General features: G+C 39.2%; 1 protein-coding gene and 1 long non-coding RNA gene across 10 annotated transcripts in view; both read left to right on the top strand.

Annotated features, from left to right (window-relative positions):
- The window catches only part of XRCC3 (X-ray repair cross complementing 3), a 64755-nt gene that overhangs the window by 20570 nt on the left and 24376 nt on the right, over positions 1–19809 (top strand). For all 9 annotated transcript variants that reach the window (XM_069103806.1, XM_069103802.1, XM_069103801.1 and 6 more), the window contains one exon: positions 7059–7271. In XM_069103806.1, coding sequence (XP_068959907.1) covers positions 7059–7271 — 213 coding nt within the window. The remainder of the gene's footprint in view (positions 1–7058; positions 7272–19809) is intronic.
- On the top strand, positions 836–1984 carry LOC138173665 (uncharacterized). Its single transcript, XR_011171483.1, has 2 exons — positions 836–1692; positions 1869–1984. It is a non-coding gene; the product is annotated as an uncharacterized lncRNA (long non-coding RNA).

Below are 19809 nucleotides of genomic sequence, written 5' to 3'. Positions count from 1 at the left end.
ACATATAAGGAATTAAACAGTTTGATCAATAATAATAATCCCTTATAATTGGTCTTTCATGGTTACCTTCTTAAGTTTCTCCTGATTCTTGTAAGTCAAATTTCCATTTGGTTCTGGTGTTTTCCTCATAAATACCTGAAAATCCTTTAATTCATTATATATCCATTTTCCCATTCAGTGTTATTACACTCAGCTTTGCTAGATAAGTTATTCTAGGTTGCAAACCCAACTCATTTGGTCTTTGGAATATAATGTCCATGACTTTCAGTCTTTTAATGTGGAAGCTGGTAAATCTTGTGTTATTATGACTGTAGCTTTACAGTATTTAAATTGTTTTGGGTTCTTTTTTATTGTTCTTTTTTTCCTTGTTGTTTGTAGTATTTTTTCCTTGACCCAAAAGTTTCAAAACTTAGCTATGATGCTCCTCTGAGTTTTCATCTTGGGATCTCTTGGGTAGTAATTGGTGGATTTTTTTCAGTTTTTATTTTACCCTCTAGTTCTAAAATTTCAAGACAGCTTTTTAAAAATAAATTCTAGAATTTTTTTTATCATAACTTTTAGGTAGTCCAACAATTTTTATATTGTCTTCCCTCAATATATTTTCCATGTCAGTTGTTTTTCTAATGAGATGTTTCACATTCCCATCTATTTTATCCTTCTTTTGATTTTGTTTTATTATTTCTTAGTGTCTTATTAGTTTCCCCTTGCCCAATTCTAATTTTCAAGGTTTATTTTCTTCCATGACTTTGGCTCTCTTTTCCAGTTGGTTGATTTCTTTTCTTAATTCTTCCTTGCATTATTCTTATTTTTTCTCCTACTCTTTAAAGCCTCAACCTCTCTTATTTGGTTTTTGTGATAGTAATGGCAATTAAAGATTCCCCTGTATTGGCTTAGTTTTCAAATTGATTGTATTAAAACCCAGAGTTTGTTAATCCCACCTGTGGGATGGGCTTGTTGATGTGAAAAGAAAGTCCTGAAGTGGGAGGAGCTGGTGACGTAGATTTGGAGAGACACTGGAGAGAGGCGGAAGATCTTTTTTGGAAGCAGCACCTCGTGGAGAGAGAGAGAGACTAAGAGGATTGCTGGTGGCCGCTTTGAATTGCCCTGGACTTTTGAGACCTGCCCCCTGAGCTGCCAAGGACTGAGGAGACATGGCTGTTTTGCTGGTACTTTGTCTGTCTGTTTTGATGTTATTTTGCCAGATTTGTCCACTGGTGAAAGACTGTCCTGTTGAAGAAGTCCTGGAACCTGGCATTTGGTTAAGAAGGCTTGAGACTGTCCTGCAGACAGAGAGTGAATACTGTCCACTGGTGAGGGACAGTACTGTTGTTGCAGGGGTCTGGAGACTGTCCTGCAGACAGAATGAATACTGTCCACTGGTGAGGGACAGTACTGTTGTTGCAGGGGTCTGGGAGCCTTTCTGTTGGTTCAGAAGCCCTTTGCTAATGTGTTCAGGGGTTCTAGGACTGTTCTACAGACAGAGGATAAATTCATGAAGGGACTGGCAATGTATCTTATGGCCTTGCTAAGCCTTGTCTCTCCAGGAACTAAGATTGCTGAGAACTTGCCTTGTGTCAAGATGAAGAAAAGACCTCCATTTGGGTATTAAGTGCTGTGTTTAAACTTGATGTAACTCTGGGGTAGATTCAATTGTGATCCAGGGGTGGGGAACTTTTGACCTTTTTGTGTTCTGTGGTTGAACAAATGAATGTAGTTTACTTATGTTTGGAAACTAATCTCCATTTGAGAAGAGGGGCTTTGTGGTGGACTTAATTAAGGTATAGCCTAGGGGTGGAGAAGTATTTGGAACAGAGACTTTGTAATTGATTGAATGATTGGAAAGTCCTGGGGTGGGGTAGGCCTTGGAGATGATTTAATCACACTTAGTAAATGCTGTATTTTGAATGATGTCATGTTTTGATCTTCTCTGTTCTGGGTTTGTTACTGAATAAAATAGAGAGCACCTATGCTGGTATTTTGAACCTGGGAAGTTGCCTTTCCTTGGCATTACATTACAGTTTTTAAAGTCCTTTTTAAGCTCTTCCAAAAACTCTTTTTGGTCTTGTGCCCATTTTACATTTTTCTTTGAAGTAGAAACAGCTGTTTTGACCTCTCAGTCTTTTTCTGAGTTTGAACCTAGATCTTCTCTATCACGTGGTAGATCTAGATAGAGATAGATGGTTTAGTTCTTTCTCTTTCGCTTGCTCATTTTTTTAGTGGCTTATTTCTTGGCTATTAACTTTATGTTAGAGTTGGGCTCTAGTCTCAAAGTGTGGGGGATAATGTCTCAAGCTTTAGGTTTTTTTCCTGTTGTTTTCTGAGCTCTGTCTGAGGGGCTGACTTCAGGTATCCCTGATCTATGACCAGCACTGTCACTGCAAACTTCTTATTCTCTGCAGGCCCTCATACTCCAATGTTCAGCTCACTCTTCTGCCCTGGAACCAAATCCAGGGACTCTGTAATCCTTCAGATGACCACAACTTGCAGGGCCTCACCCTTTTGAGACCACACTCACTGAATGTACTTGTTCTTCTTCACCCACATCTGCAGCCTGAGACCTTATCTGGTCAGTGCACCTAGCCCTGCCTGTGTCCAGTGCCAGCTAGAGTAGAGCTTTGCAGTATCCCTTTGTCCACACTGCCCCTAGGGTGAAAGTTCCTGAAGCTGAGTCCAGGGCTTTTTGTTCATTGATTTGGTGGAATCTGCCTGGAGGTATCTGCACTTCAGTCAGGCCAAATCACCACCCCAGGAAATCAGGTCTTTCCTAATATTGCCTCCCAAGTTGTCTTAGGCTGTACAGTTGCTTTCTCCCAACTTTTATTTATTTCTGTGACTCTAATGTTCATTTTGAGGCATTATTTTAAATTATTTGTGGGGGGGAGGATTTGTGAGAGCCAGGCAATTTCCTCCCTTATTCCACCATCTTCCCAGAATTCTTTCTGTCATTGTCATTAGCACTTCAGCTATGATAATGATGACTAATATTATTATATCAGCTAACATCTGCCCGAAACAATTTTAATTAATTTGTCATTAATCTATATTCATGTGGTTTCCAGTTTATAGAGATATGGCCTAGGCGGCCAGGTGGCTCAGTGAGTTAAGAGCACTTGCTCCAGTGTTGGGATGACCTGGACATTGAATCCCGGGCTCAGACACTCAGCACCACACCCTGAAATAACTGGCCGTGTAACCTTGAGCAAGTTACTTAACCCCGATTGCTTTAAAAAAAAAAAGAGAGAGATATGGCCTAGATGGCATGGTCCTCCTGTCTTCTGATATGACACTGTGCTCCAAGACAATGTCAAGTAACATTTATGAGAGTCTAGGAAACTAGAACTAGGAAAGGAGATCTTAAAATACAATCTGGGTTAATATTCCAGAACTGTTAAGTAACCAAGTCACTATCATTCCTCCTGTACCACCATTTCCTTCACTCCAGGAGTTAAACTAAGGTATCTCCTACCTTCCATTGACATCATAATCCTTTCTCAGTGGAGAAGAGTAGGTGCTAACTAACCAATCACTTAACCTAAACAGGTGAAGAAGAGATTGCCCTTAGTTGAATCAGTGACCAAATCACTTCAGGGATGGGGAAATGAAATGATGTAAGGGAGACCAGTTATTCTTGTTAAAGGATTTGATACTACCCTTAATCTATTTCCCTAAGAAAAGTCTTTTTGTTCAAGGGACATTTCCGGGTATTTAGGAAAGAACTTTGGGGAAAAATATTATTTCCTGATATTTGCACTTTTACTAAAACCAGAAAGGAAATTTTTTTAAGTAGATGCTTCCACAACATAACATTGTTATGTCTGTTTATTAGAGCAAACTAAGGTTCAGAGAGCTGATTCATAAATGTAGTTCTAACTCTTGCCTTTATGCCACTTCTATATTATGTCAAATTTATTATATTAACTTTATAGGAATTTCTTCCCTACATTCAAAATCTTAAGGTTTAATTTAGCAAGTATTGCCTAACATCGTGGTACAAGCCTATTATCCCTGCTCATGGGGATGGCTGAGGCTAGTGGATTGCTTACCTGCTGGAGGGCAAAGCTGTACCATGGCCAAGCTAACCAGGTGTCTTCACTGTCCAGCACTTTTGTAACTAGCCTTTGAGAGCAAAAGGATACTTGGCTGCCTCTGGTGAGCCAGCCAGGTCAGAAATGGGGCAGTGGGATTGTACCCATGACTGCTTCACTTGCAGCCTGGGAAAGATAGGAAGATCCTGTCTCAATGGCAACAACAGGAAAACACCAAAAAATCAAGTTAGCAAATACTTTGGGGATCTATCATGTGCAGGAGACCCTGTGGCTGTCATTATTGGGGATACAAAGATGAATAAGACATATTTTCTACTCTCAAGGAACTTAGAGTCTATTTGAGAAAGAAACTGTACACAAATAACTATGGTCCAAGATAGCCCTGTGCCTCTCTTACTGTGTTTCACATTTGTGTCAGGTCAGAGGAAAGAAAGATCATTTCTGACTTCAGGTAATCAAGTAGCCTAATCAATAAAAAGGTTTATGAGCTGGACTTTGAAGGATTGCTGGGAATCAGAGAGGCAGCCCTGGTGGGAAAGAGCCTTCTCAGCACATCATGAAAAAAGAAATGGAGATATAGATTCTGAAATGTGTATAGGATCTTGGGGCATGACTCTTAAGACGATTCACTTATTAATTGGAGGCACTATTATTTGTATGCAAAAGACAGCATTACCGCGTCATCAGTCCGGATTCTTCCTGTCACAGGATTTGTGTGCTGTGTGATTGTGAGTGAGGTACCCCGGCTAGTTACCTCATACCTGCTGCTACGTTTCTTAGTGAAGTCCCATAACAGTCCGAATGAGAAGGCAGGGAGGGCATAGGTCTTCAGAGTCTGGCCGGGAGAACTGCAGCACTGGAACAGTAGATCTCCAGCAGGAGAAGTGTGTGAGGATACTGTGGATCAGTGGCAGGCAGAAGAGAAAATAAGGAGTGAAGTAAAAAAAAGACGCCTCTTCTGCACAGAAAAGAACAGTCAAAGAACAGTGCAAACGAGGAGAAACCCAGGTCAGGTCCTAGCGACCTGTTCTTCCATGCACTTAGCATGGTGCCCAACACATCAGAGGCATCATCGAAATGCTTATTCTTTTCCTTTCCTCTAGACCATACGGTTCCCACAGCATTCAGGAATTGTGATATTGGTAGTGGCCCTACCTTTTATGTTTTCATAGCCATTTATAACTCTCAAAGTGCTTTCATATCTATTTGCTGAGAAGCAGCAGGTCTAGTGGAAGGAGCAGCAGTCAGAAGACCTGCCTCTCTTTGCCTCCATTTCTTCATCTGCAAAATAGGAATAACAACACTCCCACTGCCTTCCTTGCTTTGTAAACCCTAAATAATATGAATTATTATGGTTATTTTTGTTTGAACCTCTCGTATTGTAATTTTTTTATTCTGATCTGAATCTCCCATTTGAACCAGGTGAGGTATAAAGGGACTATTTGCTCCCATTTCACAGATGAGGGATCTGAGATTGAGAAAGGCAAGGTAAGCTTCTTCTAGTGTAAATCCATAAGTCCCCATAATTGTGCCAGCGAAGACTATTTTCACCTGTTGCCAAACATCCAGCCACCTATGAATGCAGGTGGTGATTCAGGATTAAAAATAGAATTAACCAGGGCAGCTAGGTGGCGCAGTGAATAGAGTACCAGCCCTGGAGTCAGGAGGATCTGAGTTCAAATGTGGCCTCAGACACTTAACATTTACTGTGTGACCTTAGGCAAGTTATTTAACCCCAATTGCGCTGCCTTCCTCCCTCCAAAAAAAAAAAGACAAAAAAAAATAGAATTAGCCACATGATATAGTTAGGTAGGATATGTATCAAATTAATACCTTTTTCACCTTGGCGTTCTCATTGTAATAGAAACTTTAGGTTTATTGTATTTCAGGGTCAGTTATGTAAATTCTAAGTAGGGTCCTAGCTCCTGATGTTATTCTAACTGAATTAGTACCAAGCTGTGCACAGAAGCAGTTTGTCTTTGTTCTAGACAAAACATAGCGTTGCATCCTTCCTCTGACTTTATTTAGCATTTTGTTGATGCTCTCTGATTCATTTCTGCACTATTTTGTATTGTAGTAATTTGTATATGGGTCATAAGCCCCCATCATATTCTAGCACATAATAAACACTTAAAATAGTGATGATTGGCTTTTAAATAGCATCTTGTAATTTACAAAGTACTTTATACACCTTATCTCATTTAATCCTCAAAGTTTTGTGAGACAGAGAGCACAAGTATTGTTATATCCATTTTATAGGTGAGGAATTTGAGCAAGTCATTCACATACCTAGTAAGGGCAGAACTAAGACTCCATGTCATTTGATTGTCTTTCATCTTCTTTCCATTTTACTCTCCTACACTGCTTTAAAAGGTTGACTTAATTGAATGGAAATTTTGTAATGGTCTCTCATGGGACACTTTTTCTCACATTTAATATTGTGCAAATAGGAAAATATTTCCGTAGGGTGTGCTTTATGAATAAAATGTTTAGATTGCCATTGAACCCAGAAATGCTTAATAAAGATTAAAGCTCCTCCCACCCCTGCCAAATAAAGCCATGTAACTAAGTATAAAGGGCAGCTGGGTGGCACAGCAGATAGAGTGCCAGGCCTGGAGTTAGGAAGATTCATCTTCCTGAGTTCAAATCTGGCCTCAGTTACTAGCTGGGTGACCCTGAGCAAGTCACTTAACCCAGTTTGCCTCAGTTTCCTCATCTGTAAAATGAGCTGGAGAAGGAAGTAACAAATCACTCCAGTATCTTTGCCAAGAAAATCCCAAATGGGATCACAAGAAGTCAGCCATGACTGAACCACAACAAACTAAGTATTAAAAAGTTAGCCAGCTAGCCTGCTTATCTCTCAGGAGTTATATCGCTAACTAGATATGCCAGATAAGCCTTTGGTATGACAAGCATCTGTGATGTTTTGTAAAACTTGAGTGTTGATTTGTTGATTCTTAATGAAAAACTGTTTCATGGAGTTTCATTTTGTTTTCTTTTAAAATCCTTCAGCACTTCACATATATCAGCAGAAAGAAGAATTCCCAACACAGCATAAGAAACTCGGCTTTGGCTGCTCAGTACTTAACAGACTTTTAAGAGGCGGTCTGCCCCTGGAGGGAATCACAGAGCTTGTTGGACAGAGTTCGGCTGGAAAGACTCAGATTGGCTTGCAGCTCTCCCTCTGTGTGCAGTACCCTTATGCGTATGGAGGACTAGAGTCAGGTAAGCAGAGGACACTTGTCTGACCATGTTTTTCCTTACTTCTTTTATAGAGTTGGAATCTTCCTAAGTTAGCATGTAAATAAAGAATAACTCCCTTGAAATGAGCCCCCAAACATAGTGGTTGAGGCCCCCAATAGGATTTGCCCACGAGCTAAAAGCAGGCATATGAACTTGGGCCACAACCTGTTTACATGGAAAAACTTAAGGTGGCTGGCGTATCATCATCATCATCATCCTCATCATCCTCATTATCATCATTATTATTATTTCTACAAAATGTAAAAAGACATAAAAGGGTCACCAACCAAGTGGATTGTGTTTACAGTATCTGTGGAAGAATGTGATCTAATATTACAAAGTCTGAGCAGGAATGGATGGATGGCAGTCTTGTACCAGTGGGAAGAACATTACTATCAACAAATTCATTGATTCAATGAAGTGTCAAAGTCTCAAACTCATAATATTAATTTTATATTAATAGCAATGTAGCACATTTCTATAGCACTTTTATAATAATAACCCTGTGGAGTAGGCTGTGTAAATATATATTCCCATTTTATTTGGGGGGGGTTGCTTTTTGGGGGGATGGCAATTGGGGTTAAGTGACTTGCCCAAGGTCACATGGCTAGTTTTTGTGTTAAGTGTCTGAGGACGGATTTGAACTCTTAAGTACTCCTGACTCCAGGGCCAGTGCTCTATTCACTACGCCACCTAGCCGCCCTATATTCCCATTTTAAAGATGAGCAAACCAGAGTTTACCCAAAGGATGTCACTCAGCCATGGGCAGAGTGGTTATTGGCAGAGCTGGGTTTCAGACGGAGGTCATCTGATTCTAGGTCCAAGGCTCTTCACAAAAGTTTTACTTTCATTGCCCTTTGTTGTTGTTGTTATTCAGTTTAAATCATGTCCAACTCTTCATGACCCCATTTGGGGTTTTCTTGGCAAAGATATTGGAGTGGTTTGCTATTTCCTTCTCCTGCTCATTTTACAGATGAAGAAACTGAGGCAGGCAGGGTTAAGTGACTTCCCCAGGGTCACCCAGCTAGTAAGTGTCTGAAGCCAGATTTGAAGATGAATCTTCCTGACTCCAAGCCCCAGCACTCTATCTACTCTGCCACCTAGTTGCCCTCATTGCCTTTAAGGTTGTCTTTTTGTTTCTTCCCACTTTTTATTCTCACTTTTCCTATGGCTATTGTACTAGATGCTGTACCCTATGACAGTTTAGTTCAGTTCATCCTTCAGTCAATACTGAATGCTGCTACCTTTGAAATCAATGCAACAAACACCTGACATCCATGTCTTTACAATTAAATGCATTTTTATACTCAATTTAAATACTGTCTTCAATTCTCTAATGTCCTACGATGACATGTCATTATGACATACATGAAAATGACCTTGAGGTCCCCAAGGCATTGCCAATAGTGCAGAATTTCTGGTAAGCTGGGAAAATCTTCAAGCCCAGCAATACACTGTCGTGTCTGTTGTCCACAGACCACTTTGCTAAGTCTGAAGTGTCTCATTTCTAGGGGATGAATTTTTTGGCCACAGCAACTTAGGACCATAGAGAAGAATACACTAACTAATGCAATTATGGATCTTCAGTGAATTGAAGTAAGCCTATATGTCTTAATTCTCCGTTACTATATTATAAACTACTTCAGTGTAAAGATTATACTTTATCTGTCTTCTTCCACCCAGAACCTACATATAATAGGTGTTCAGGAAGTGTTTGAATTTAATTGTAAAGACATGGATGTCAGGTGTTTGTTGCACTGATTTCAAAGGTAACCCATTTCAAATAGGGTGGCTGTTAACTGTCCAAAAGTACTCAAAAGTTTAGCCTAAATCATTGATGAGGTCCTTTTTGGCAATTAAGAGTAATGAGCTATTACTATCCCGATGTATAGTATGTAGGTGTATAGTTCATAAGCCTAATGAGCAAGTAAATGTTATTGTCTTTGATGTCAGAGTACTGTATAAATACTAGCTGATATATGCTGAAATTAGCATGCAAACAGTGTGGCCAGTAGATCAAAAGGAATTGTCATTAATTCAGAATGAAGTAATTATCTTTTGGGGTGAGAAGCATATAGTTCATAAAAATTACTTTGATTCTCATAGCTTTTGCATGTATTTGATTACAGTAGAGAAGAGGGTAATATGTTTAAACTGTTAACAGAAAAACTTTGCAAATTAGCAGATTTATCTCATAAAATCATAGAATCTTAGATTTGGAAGGGATTTTAAATGCCATCTAGTCCAATTTGTCCCTGAATAAAATCCTCTCTAAAACTTTTCCAAAAGTAATCATCTAGCCTTAACATGAACACCTAGATTGATAGGGCTTCTTAATATTTCCACAATTACCTTTTTCTCTTTTGGATAGCTCTTTTAGAAAGTTTTTCATTAATTGACCCTAAATCTTACACTGCCTCCCATTGCTCCCAGTTTTATATTCTAGGATTAGCCAGGACAAGTCTCATCTCTCTTCCCCATGACAGCCATTCAGATGTTTATTAACCTCTAAGCCTTCTCTTCTCTATACTAAATAGCCCCAATACCTTCCTCAGATACCTGAATTGTCTTTAGTCTTCTCACCATCTGCATTACCCTTTTTTGTGCACTTCATTTTGTCAGTATCCTTCCTAAAATGTCTGATGAGGGCAGAGAAAATTCTTCCTTAAATTGAGCCAGATTCTTCTTTCCTATAATTTCTTCCCCACAGACCCTAACGCTACTACTCTCTGAGGGCAAATAATAATTGCTCACATTTCTGTAACACTTTGCAGTTCCTCTCATTAACTCTATGAAGTACTTATAGGTTTTAGTAGTTCTATTTTATAGATTAGGATAATGAGGCTCTGACGGGGGTGAGGGTGGGGGCAGTAAGTTTTCTAGCGTTTCAGAACTAATAAACATTAGGGCTAGGATTCCGATTTTCAAATTTAGTCTTCTCCAGAATTCCAGTCTGATACTCTAACTGTTCTACCCAGTATGTCTTGCCCTGCTTTACCAAGACCTTCAAAGTGATACTTCCTCCTTCTGTCTTGGTCTCTCTTTTTCAACCTTCCAGTTCATTATGATCATTCATTCACTCACTGAGGTGGCAGCCTGTTGTCATGGAAACAGCACTGCAATTGGAGTCAGAAAATGTGGATTCTACTTCTGGATATTGTAATAACTGATTCTGTGATCCAGAGTAAGTCACTTCCTCTCTAAACCTCAGGTTTTTATCTGAAATGATAGGGACTAGATTATGAAGTTTATGAAGAATAAGAAGGGACTAGATTAAAAGAAGTCAAAATTCAGGTCACTGCATTTGCCAGTCTGAACTCCAATGATAATGCATTCTCAGTAATAAAGTGGTAGACCTTAGGTTTTGAATGAGGCACCTCCTGTCAGACATGATCAATGTGTTCTTCCTGAACTTTTTTCAGAGAGAGTAATTTTTGGAATAGGGGTTGGAAAGAGTAATAGAAAATGACAGCAATGTGGGGGGGGGGGCGGGCGATTATCAGTAAAACATTAGATAAAGAGTTTGGGTAGATGACCTAAGTTCTCTTCTAGATCTAAGGTCCTGTGAAATTTTAAGCACAATTGCTTCCCTTATAAATAGTGAGATCTGTGTATTGTGGCACTCTCGTCTTTTGAAGGGATCCAAACTACTGGGCTGTATTTTATAATTCTTGATTATATTGAATGTCTCTAATTTATGATATTGAAAAAAGAAAATTGACAATATACCTAAGTGTTTAAATTTTTTAAAATTAGATTGTGACCCTATGTAAATCACTTAACCTCTCTGAGCATTAGTTTCCCTATCTGCAAAATGGGGGTAATAATCATCTATATCAGAGTTGTTGTAAGAAAAATGCTTCATAAACTTTAAAGTGGAAATGAAATATGGGTTGTTATCATTACTGAGGCTACACAAGTAACCCAAAAGGAGAAACTGAAGCAGATTTGGAGCTATGGGTTAGAATAGTCCCTTTTATTATGTATAACTAACATTTCTGTAAAAACTAATAGCCTAGAAAAGTGAGTTGTTGCCATAGTGGTATCTTTAAGTCTCAAATTTTTTTGGTTTTGCAATATTGTTGCTATAATATAAATTTTATGTCCGAGTTCTGTTTACTTCACTCTGCATCAATTCATACAATCTTTTCAGACTTCTCAGAACCTGTCTTTTTTTATTGTCTTTTACAGTCTGATAATTTTACATTATATTCATATATATGCTGTAATTTGTCCAGCTGTTCTTCAGTTGATAGGTATTCCCTTGGTTTCCATTTCTGTGCCACCACAAAAAGAGATGCTATAAACATTTCTTACATATAGGATCTTTTCCTCTTTCTTTGATTTCTTTGGTGTATAGACCTAATTGTGATATTGCTGGTCAAAGGGTATCCACAGTTTAGTACTTTCAGGGGAATGTTTTCTAGAATATCTGTGCCAAACTACCACCAGTGCATCAATGTGCTTTAGTTTCCTTATCTGTACAGTGAGCTAGAGAAAGAAATAGCAAACCATGCCAGTATCTTTGCCAAGGAATCCCCAAATGGGGTCACAAAGAGTCAGACACAACTGAAATGACTGAACAACAAAAAAGTGTTTATGTGTGTGTGTGTAAAAAGAGAGAGGCAGAGGGAGGGCAATGTGCTTTAAAAGTCTAATAATTCTGGTCATTTCTTCCAACCTTTCCTTCATGAGGGTCTTACATGCCTGTTCCTCAAAGGGATACTTAACTATAAAGTTTTTATGCTTTTAATTTCTTTCTTATTTTTTTTTTGGTTAGATTAACTAGTTCTGAAAAGGAAAAGTTCATGTCTCCCACTAGAATAGTTTTACCATCTATTTTGTAACTCATTTAATTTTTCCTTTAAGAATGTGGAAGCTCTACCATTTGGTGCATGTACCTTTTAGCAAAATGTAGTTTCCCTTCTTATCTCTTTTAATTAGATCTGGTTTTGCTTTTGCTTTGTCTGAGATCATGATTGCTACTCCTGTTTTTTTAATTCAACTGAATCATAATAGATTTTCTTCCAGCCCTTTACCTTTACTCTGTGTGTGTTTCTGCTTCAAGTATATTTCTTATAAATAACATAGTGGAGGATTCTGGTTCTGGTTTTGAATCTGCTCTGCTATCTACTTCCATTTTGTGGGTGAATTCATCCCATTCACATTCATAGTATACTTCCTTCTCACCTGTTTCCCTCCCTCTCCATTTCTCTTTCTCTTTCTCTCCTTTCACCTTGTGAAACACTTCAAAAGTGTTTTGCTTTTGACCACTACCTCCCCCAATCTGCCCTCCCTTTTGTCATGCCCTTCCCATTCCCACTTATCTCCCTTCCCTCCTATTTCCTTGTAGGAATGTATACTTATTCCCTCTTTGATCAAGTTCTGATGAGAGCAAGGTTCAAGTGTTGTCCCCCACCCCCTCAATCTTCCCCTTCATTGTAAAAGCTCTTTTTTTTTTTCTTTTTGGAGGGTAGTTGGGGTTAAGTAACTTGCCCAAGGTCACACGGCTAGTTTTTGTGTGTGTGTATGTGTTAAATGTCTGAGGCCGGATCCGAACTCAGGTCCTTCTGACTCCAGGGCCAGCCCTCTACTCACTTTGCCATCTAGCCTCCCGAAAAGCTCTTCTTTTGATGCCTGTTTATGTGATGTAATTCACTCCATTCTACTTCTCTCTTTCCCCTTTTCCCAAAACATCTTTTTCTCACTCTTTTTTTTTTATTTTATTATTTTGGGTATCATTTCCATCATAGTTAACTCATACTTGTATCCTCTGTCCATGTGTACTCCTTCTAATTGCTCTAATGATAAAGTTCTTAGGAGTTGCAAGTATCATCTTCCCATGTTGGGATGTATACAATTTAACATTGTTGAATCCCTTATTATTTCTCTTTTCCTGTTTACCTTTTTATGCTTCTCTTGAGTCTTCTATTTAGTATCTAGTCACCTCTGATTTTTTCATCAGGAGTGCTTGAAAGTCCTCAATTTCATTTCATAAATCCATTTTTCCTCTAAAGGATTATATTCAGTTTTGCTAGGTAGATAATTCTTGGTTGTAATCCTAGCACCTTTGCCCTCTGGAATATCATATTCCATGCCTTCCACTCCTTTTTAATGTAGAAGCAGCTAAATCTTATGTTCTCCTGACTATGGAGCCATGATATTTAAATCTTTTTGGAGTTGTTTTTTTCCCCCTTGCTGCTTACAGTATTTTTTCTTTTAACTCAGAGCTTTGGAATTTGGCTATAATATTCCTGGGAATTTTCTTTCAGGAGATCATTGGTAGATTGTTTCAATTTCTGTTTTATCCTCTAGTTCTATGATATCAGGGTAGTTTTCTTTGATAATTTCTTGAAAGATGGTATCTAGGCTCTTTTTTTTGGTCATGGCTTTCAGGTAGTCCAGTAATTCTTAAGTTATCTTTCCTTGATCTATTTTCCAGGTCAGTTGTTTTTCCAATGAAATAGTTCACATTTTCTTCTATTTTTCCATTTTAAAAAAAATTATTATTTCTTGATGTCTTTTATAGTCATTATTGCCACTTAATAGTCTAAGGAATTTTTTCAGGGGTGGAGCCAAGATGGTGGAGTAAAATCAGGAACTTGCTTGAGCTTGCCCCCAAACCCCCCTAATAACTAAAAAATTACTCTAACAAATTCTAGAGCTATAGAACCCACAAAATGACAGAGTGAAACATATCTCTAGCCCAAGACAGCCTGGAAGGGCCACATGAGGATTACAATGCACTGGGCTGGGAGCAGAGCAGAGTCTGACATGGGCTGCGCCAGGCATAGACAGAGCCAGAGCAGGCCGCAGGAGACTGAATCCCTGGCAGCTGTGCCAGTTTCCAGACTTCTCAAAACACGAACACCAAGAACAGTGTGGAAGGTCAGTGGGGGAACTCTGTGGGAACTGGGTGAAAGAGGAGTGCACGCAGTCCAACCCCAGCCCCAGGGTGGTGTAGGTGGAAGCATCAGCAGTGGCTGCTCTTGAGCTCTAGGACCACAGACAGTGGGGGATCCAGCAGCTGATACAAAACCCCCGAAGCCTGGGACAGTATACTCACCCCACTCCCGCAGGAAGCAGAGTCCTGCCTTGATAGGGAGTTAGAAAGACAGGTATTTGAGAAGATGAGTAAACAGTGTAAAAAAAAAGAAAGTCAGACTATAGAACCTTATTTGGGTTACAAAGAATATCAAAACATAGAACCAGAAGAAGACAACAAAGTCAGAGCTCCTACATCAAGAGCTTCCAAGAAAAATATGAATCAGTCACAGGCTATGGAAGAGCTGATAAAGGATTTTGAAAATCAAGTAAGAGAAGTAGAGGAAAAATTGGAAAGAGAAATGAGAGTGGTGAAAGAAAATCATGAAAAATTAGTCAACAGCTTGCTAAAGGAGACCCCCAAAAATACTGAAGAAAATAACACCTTTAAAAGTAGACTAACCCAAAGGGCAAAAGAGGTTCAAAAAACCAATGAGGAGAAGAATGCCTTAAAAATCAGATTGGCCAAATGGAAAAGGAGGTCCAAAAGCCCACTGAAAAAAAAATTCCTTAAAAATTAGAATGGAGCAAATGGAAGCAAATGACTTTATGAGAAATCAAGAAATTATAAAAAGGAACCAAAAGAACAAAAAAATAGAAGACAATGTGAACTATCTTATTGGAAAAAACACTAACTTGGAAAACAGATCCAGGAGAGAAAATCTAAAAATTATCAGTACCTGAAAGTAAAAAAGAGCCTAGACATCATCTTTCAAGAAATTATCAAGGAAAAGTGCCCTGATGTTCTATAACCTGAGGGGAAAATAGAAATTTTACGAATCCTCCAATCTCCTCTTGAAAGAGATCCCAAAAGGAAAACTCCTAGGAATATTGTAGCCAAATTCCCAGGTCAAGGAGAAAATATCACAAGCAGCCAGAAAGAAACAATTTGAGTATTGTGGAAATACATTAAGGGATCTTAAGGGCTTGGAATATGACGTTCCAGAAATCAGAGGAGTTAGGATTAAAACCAATATTCTACCCAGCAAAACTGAGTATAATCCTTCAGGGGGAACAAATGGATATTCAAAGAAATAGAGGGCTTTTGAGCATTCTTGCTGAAAAAACTAGAGCTAAATAGAAAATTCAACTTTCAAATACAAGACTCAATAGAAGCATGAAAAGGTATATAGGAAAGAGATCATATGTGACTTATTAAAGCTGAACTGTTTACATTTCTACGAGGAAAGATATCTGTAATGCATGAGACTTCAGTATTAGGGTAGTTGGAAGGGATGGATACATAGATAGGTAGATACATGGATAGATAGATAGCACAGGTTAAGTTGATTATGAAGGGATGATATCTAAAAAATAAAATTAAGGAGTGAGAGAGGAATATATTTAGAGAAAGAGAGAGGGAGAGATAGAATGGGGTAAATTATCTCACATAAAAGAGGCAAGAAAAAGTTTTCACAATGTAGGGGAAGAAGAGGGAGGTGAGAGGGAATGAGTGAATCTTACTTTCATTGGATTTGGCTTAAGGAGGGAATAAAATACACACTCAGTTGGGTATCTTACCCTACAGGAAAGTAATGGGGGAAGGGGGGGGGGTTAGTCAGAAGCACACACTTTTGAAAAGGACAGGGTCAAAAGAGAAAATACAATACGTGGGGGCAGGATGGAATGGAGGGAAACATAGTCTTTCACAACATGACTTATGGAAATGTTTTGCATAACTACCACATGGCCTGTGGTGAATTGCTTGCCTTCTCAGTGAGGGTGGGTGGGGAAGAAAGAAAGCAGAGAATGTGTAACTCATTTTTGAAAACAAATGTTAATTGTTTTTACATGCTTCTGGGAAATAAGATATATGGGTAATGGGGTAGAGAAATTTATCTTGCCCTAAAAGAAAATAAAGGGGAAGGGGATAAATGGGGGTGGGATGTGATAGAAGGAAGGGCATACTGGGGGAAGGAGTAATCAGAATGCATGTCATCTTGGAGTGGGAGGGAGGAGAGAGGTGGGGAGATGATTTGGAACTTGAAATGTTGTAGAAATGAATGTTGAAAACTAAAAATAAATTAATTTTTAAAAATACTTAACTTTTTTTTAAAAAAAAGGAATTGTTTTCTTCAGTGAGCTTTTGTACTTCCTTTTTCATTTAGCCAGTTCTAATTTTTGATGAGTTCTTTTCTTCATTGAATTTTTGTACTTCTTTTTCCATTTGCCCAAATCTGCTTTTTAAGGAGTTCCCTTCATTGGATTTCTGTGCCTCTTTTTACCATTTGGCCTCTTCTGTTTTTTAAGGTGTTATATTCTTTAGTATTTTTTGTGCCTCCTTTACCAAGCCCTTTTTTTTTTTAATTGTTTTTTTTTTTTTTTTTTCTTTTAAGCAATCGGGGTTAAGTAACTTGCTCAAGGTTACACGGCCAGTTATTTCTGGGTGTGGTGCTGAGTGTCTGAGCCCGGATTTGATCCAGGTCATCCCAACACTGGAGCTGGTGCTCTTACTTGCTGTGCTACCTGGCCGCCCCAATGATTTTCTTACATCACTCTCATTTTCCCCCCAATTTTCCTTCTACCTCTCTTATTTGATTTTTAAAACCCTTTTTTGAGCTCTTTGATGGCCTGGGACCAATTCACATTATTCTTTTAGGCTTTGCATGTAGCTGCTTTTGATGTCATTGTCTTCTGTGTTTGTGTTTCACTCTTCCTTGTTGCCATACACTTTCTTTGGTTAAGTTCTTTTTTGTTGTTTTTTGCTCATTTTTCCAGCCTATATCTTGACTTTTAAAAAACTTTATGTTAAAGTTGGGCTCTGCTTCTGGGTTGATTATTGTCTAAGGGGAGGTGAGGTCACTGCTTTCCTGGCTCATGCTCTGGTCTGTGAGCAGCCACAAGCACTCTTTTCCACCCTGGGACTGTGACCAGGTCCCCTGCTCCCCTGTAACTGCATGCACTCATGTGCTAGTGTTCCTTCTCCTCACCCTGGCACTGTGATCTGGAACTGCATATGGGCAGTGCAGCGGAGTCCTGTGCCCAGTACCAGCAAAGGGGTCCCTGTAATCTTCTTGACTAGTTGTCAGGCACCTTCTTAGGTCTGTGGCCTGAAAGCTCCATAAACTGCCGCTTCTGATTCATTTTTCTCGAAGGCGTATTGCTGGCTTGTTGTGATCAGCCTGTGCTGATCTGTGCTTCACTGTTACCCCAGTGAGACAAACCTTTCCCGCCACCCTCCTAAGTTGTCTTGGTATGAAAAAGTGTTTCATTCTGTCCATTTGTTGGTCCTGCCCCTCCAGAATGCATTTGAGGTGTTACCTTAACATTGTTTGGAGGGCCCCTGCCTTTCCCATCTTTGAGCCAGAGCTCTTTCACACTCCACCACCTGGCCATCATTCTACCCAATTAAGGTGTTTTCTGTTTCAGACTTTGTTGTCTCATACATTAACTACTTCACCAAGCTTTGAGTTATCTAAATGTGTGATATCCATGTCATTTTTATCTCTATGAAAATCAATGATAAAATCATTGAAAAGCATAGGGCCAAGGACAAATTGCTGGAACCTTCCACTAGATACCTCCTGCCAAGTGCACATCAACTTCTTAATGACTGCTTAGGTCTTCTAACTCCTTTCCTTTTTACTACTGCAGCTAATGATAATGATTCACATTTAATGCTCAAAATTTTAAAAAAAATTGTTTTCAAAACTCTATGAAGTAGTTAGTGCAGATGTTATGATCCCTTTTTGGAAACTGAAGTTCAGAAAAATTAAGTGATTCTACTGTCACCACAGACAGAACCAATAAATGTCAGAACCAGGATTTGAACCTGCTTTGGCCTATTCTAGTTTAACACTTTTTCTAGTAAACCATACTAGCTCTGGAATTAATTTTTTTTTTCCCAATTAATAAGAATTTGTTTTCTCTCCCTCACACCTCTCCTCTTTCCACAGGGGAGAAAGAATAAAGCAAAACCCTTGTAATAAATATGCATAGTCATGCAAAACAAGTTGGTATGTCCAAAAATTTTCACCACACTAACTCCAAAAAAAAAAATAGCTGGAGATGCTGAGGAGTGACCCCAGGTCTCTCCTGTCTGGCCTCCCGAAACTCCCAGCATTGGACTACAATTTCTTCTTACACTGTCAATTAAGAGAATGATATGTCATTGTTTAAATATGACATTCCCTTATCAAACATTTGAATTTATTTTACTTGCCACGACTTCCAACATTCAGTTGCATAATAAATGTTCTCAAAGGAAACAAATATGTTCCATATATTCTGTCTCTGGACTAGCTCTTTGTTCTTTTCTGTGGCTTGGCAGCTAAACAAGAAAATAGGACACATTGTCTCTGGCTAATCTTGGTGCCATTTTGCAGAGTCATATGATGGTGCTTGTTGGTTTGCTGAACTGTTTTGTTTTCTATCTGCCTGGATTTGAATGATAGAAAAAAGCCAATTTAATTTGGTCTTTTTCATTGAATTCATAAGATGTTCTTGTTTTAAAAGCCAATGACAGTCCTATTAGTCTCTTTGAAATATATTCCCATTCCGCAACCCCCCAGTCACTACTTAGAAGGTAGGGATTTTATCATATAATTTTTTTAAAAATAAAATCTTGTTTTTATTTATTTAATTTAATTAAAAACAATTTTTTCTGTTTGGAAGGGGAAGGGCAATTGAGGTTAAGTGACTTGCCTAAGGCCACATGGAAAAGAAAAGCTTTTATCCTCAATATCTAGACTACTTCCTTTTACATGACATGTGCAGGTGCTTAGCAAAATTGCTTAATTGCATCAGATGTATCATTGTCAGTAAAATTTAGTGTTCATGGAGAGATAAGGGGCAGAGTCAAGATGGCTTCCACAGGGCTCCAGTTCTCACCTCCAATTCATGTAAAAGGGGACTCTGAACAAACTTTGGGGCTACAGAACCCACAAAATGACACAGAGAAGCTAACCTATGAAGACAGCCTGGCACGCAGCACTCTGGGAGCCGACTCTGGCCCCACACGAGCCAGAGGTTTTAGCCCCAGGGCGGCCTGACAGCCACTGGCTGGAGGGACTCCAGATCACCAGCAGCTGTGGTGATCCAGAATTATCAACACATAGATGCTAAGGACACAGAGAGAGGTCAGTAAAGCGTGGACTTTGGGATCCAGTAGTTGGGAGTGTGGTCAGCCTTTATCCCTGGAGGGAGAAGCCACTGAGGGCTGTGGCACAGCCACTGCCATGTGGCAGCTTCAGCTCCTGGCCTGCAGAGTGTAGGGGAAATAAGCGACCAGTCTGGGGGGTAATTGCTCTTGCTTTAACCTGCTTGGACCTGAATTGCAGTCTAGGATGGAGGTCCTGGAGTATGCGACCAGCTTGCCAGAGCATGTGGAGTACTCTGAGAGGGAACCCAACTAACACCTTCGGCAGCTGAGAAAACCCCAGCATTTGGAACGAAGCTCCCCTGTCTGGTGGCAGAGTCCTAATGTGGCAAAAAGCCCAAAAGTCAAGTAATTGAGTGGCAACATGACCAGGCAAAG

The sequence above is a fragment of the Petaurus breviceps genome, unplaced genomic scaffold (genome assembly GCF_028583685.1).
Source record: "Petaurus breviceps papuanus isolate PSGF00001 unplaced genomic scaffold, PetGlider_PUasm1.0 64, whole genome shotgun sequence".
In the NCBI taxonomy this organism is placed as follows: domain Eukaryota; kingdom Metazoa; phylum Chordata; class Mammalia; order Diprotodontia; family Petauridae; genus Petaurus; species Petaurus breviceps.
This window is presented reverse-complemented; position numbering and strand designations above follow the sequence as displayed.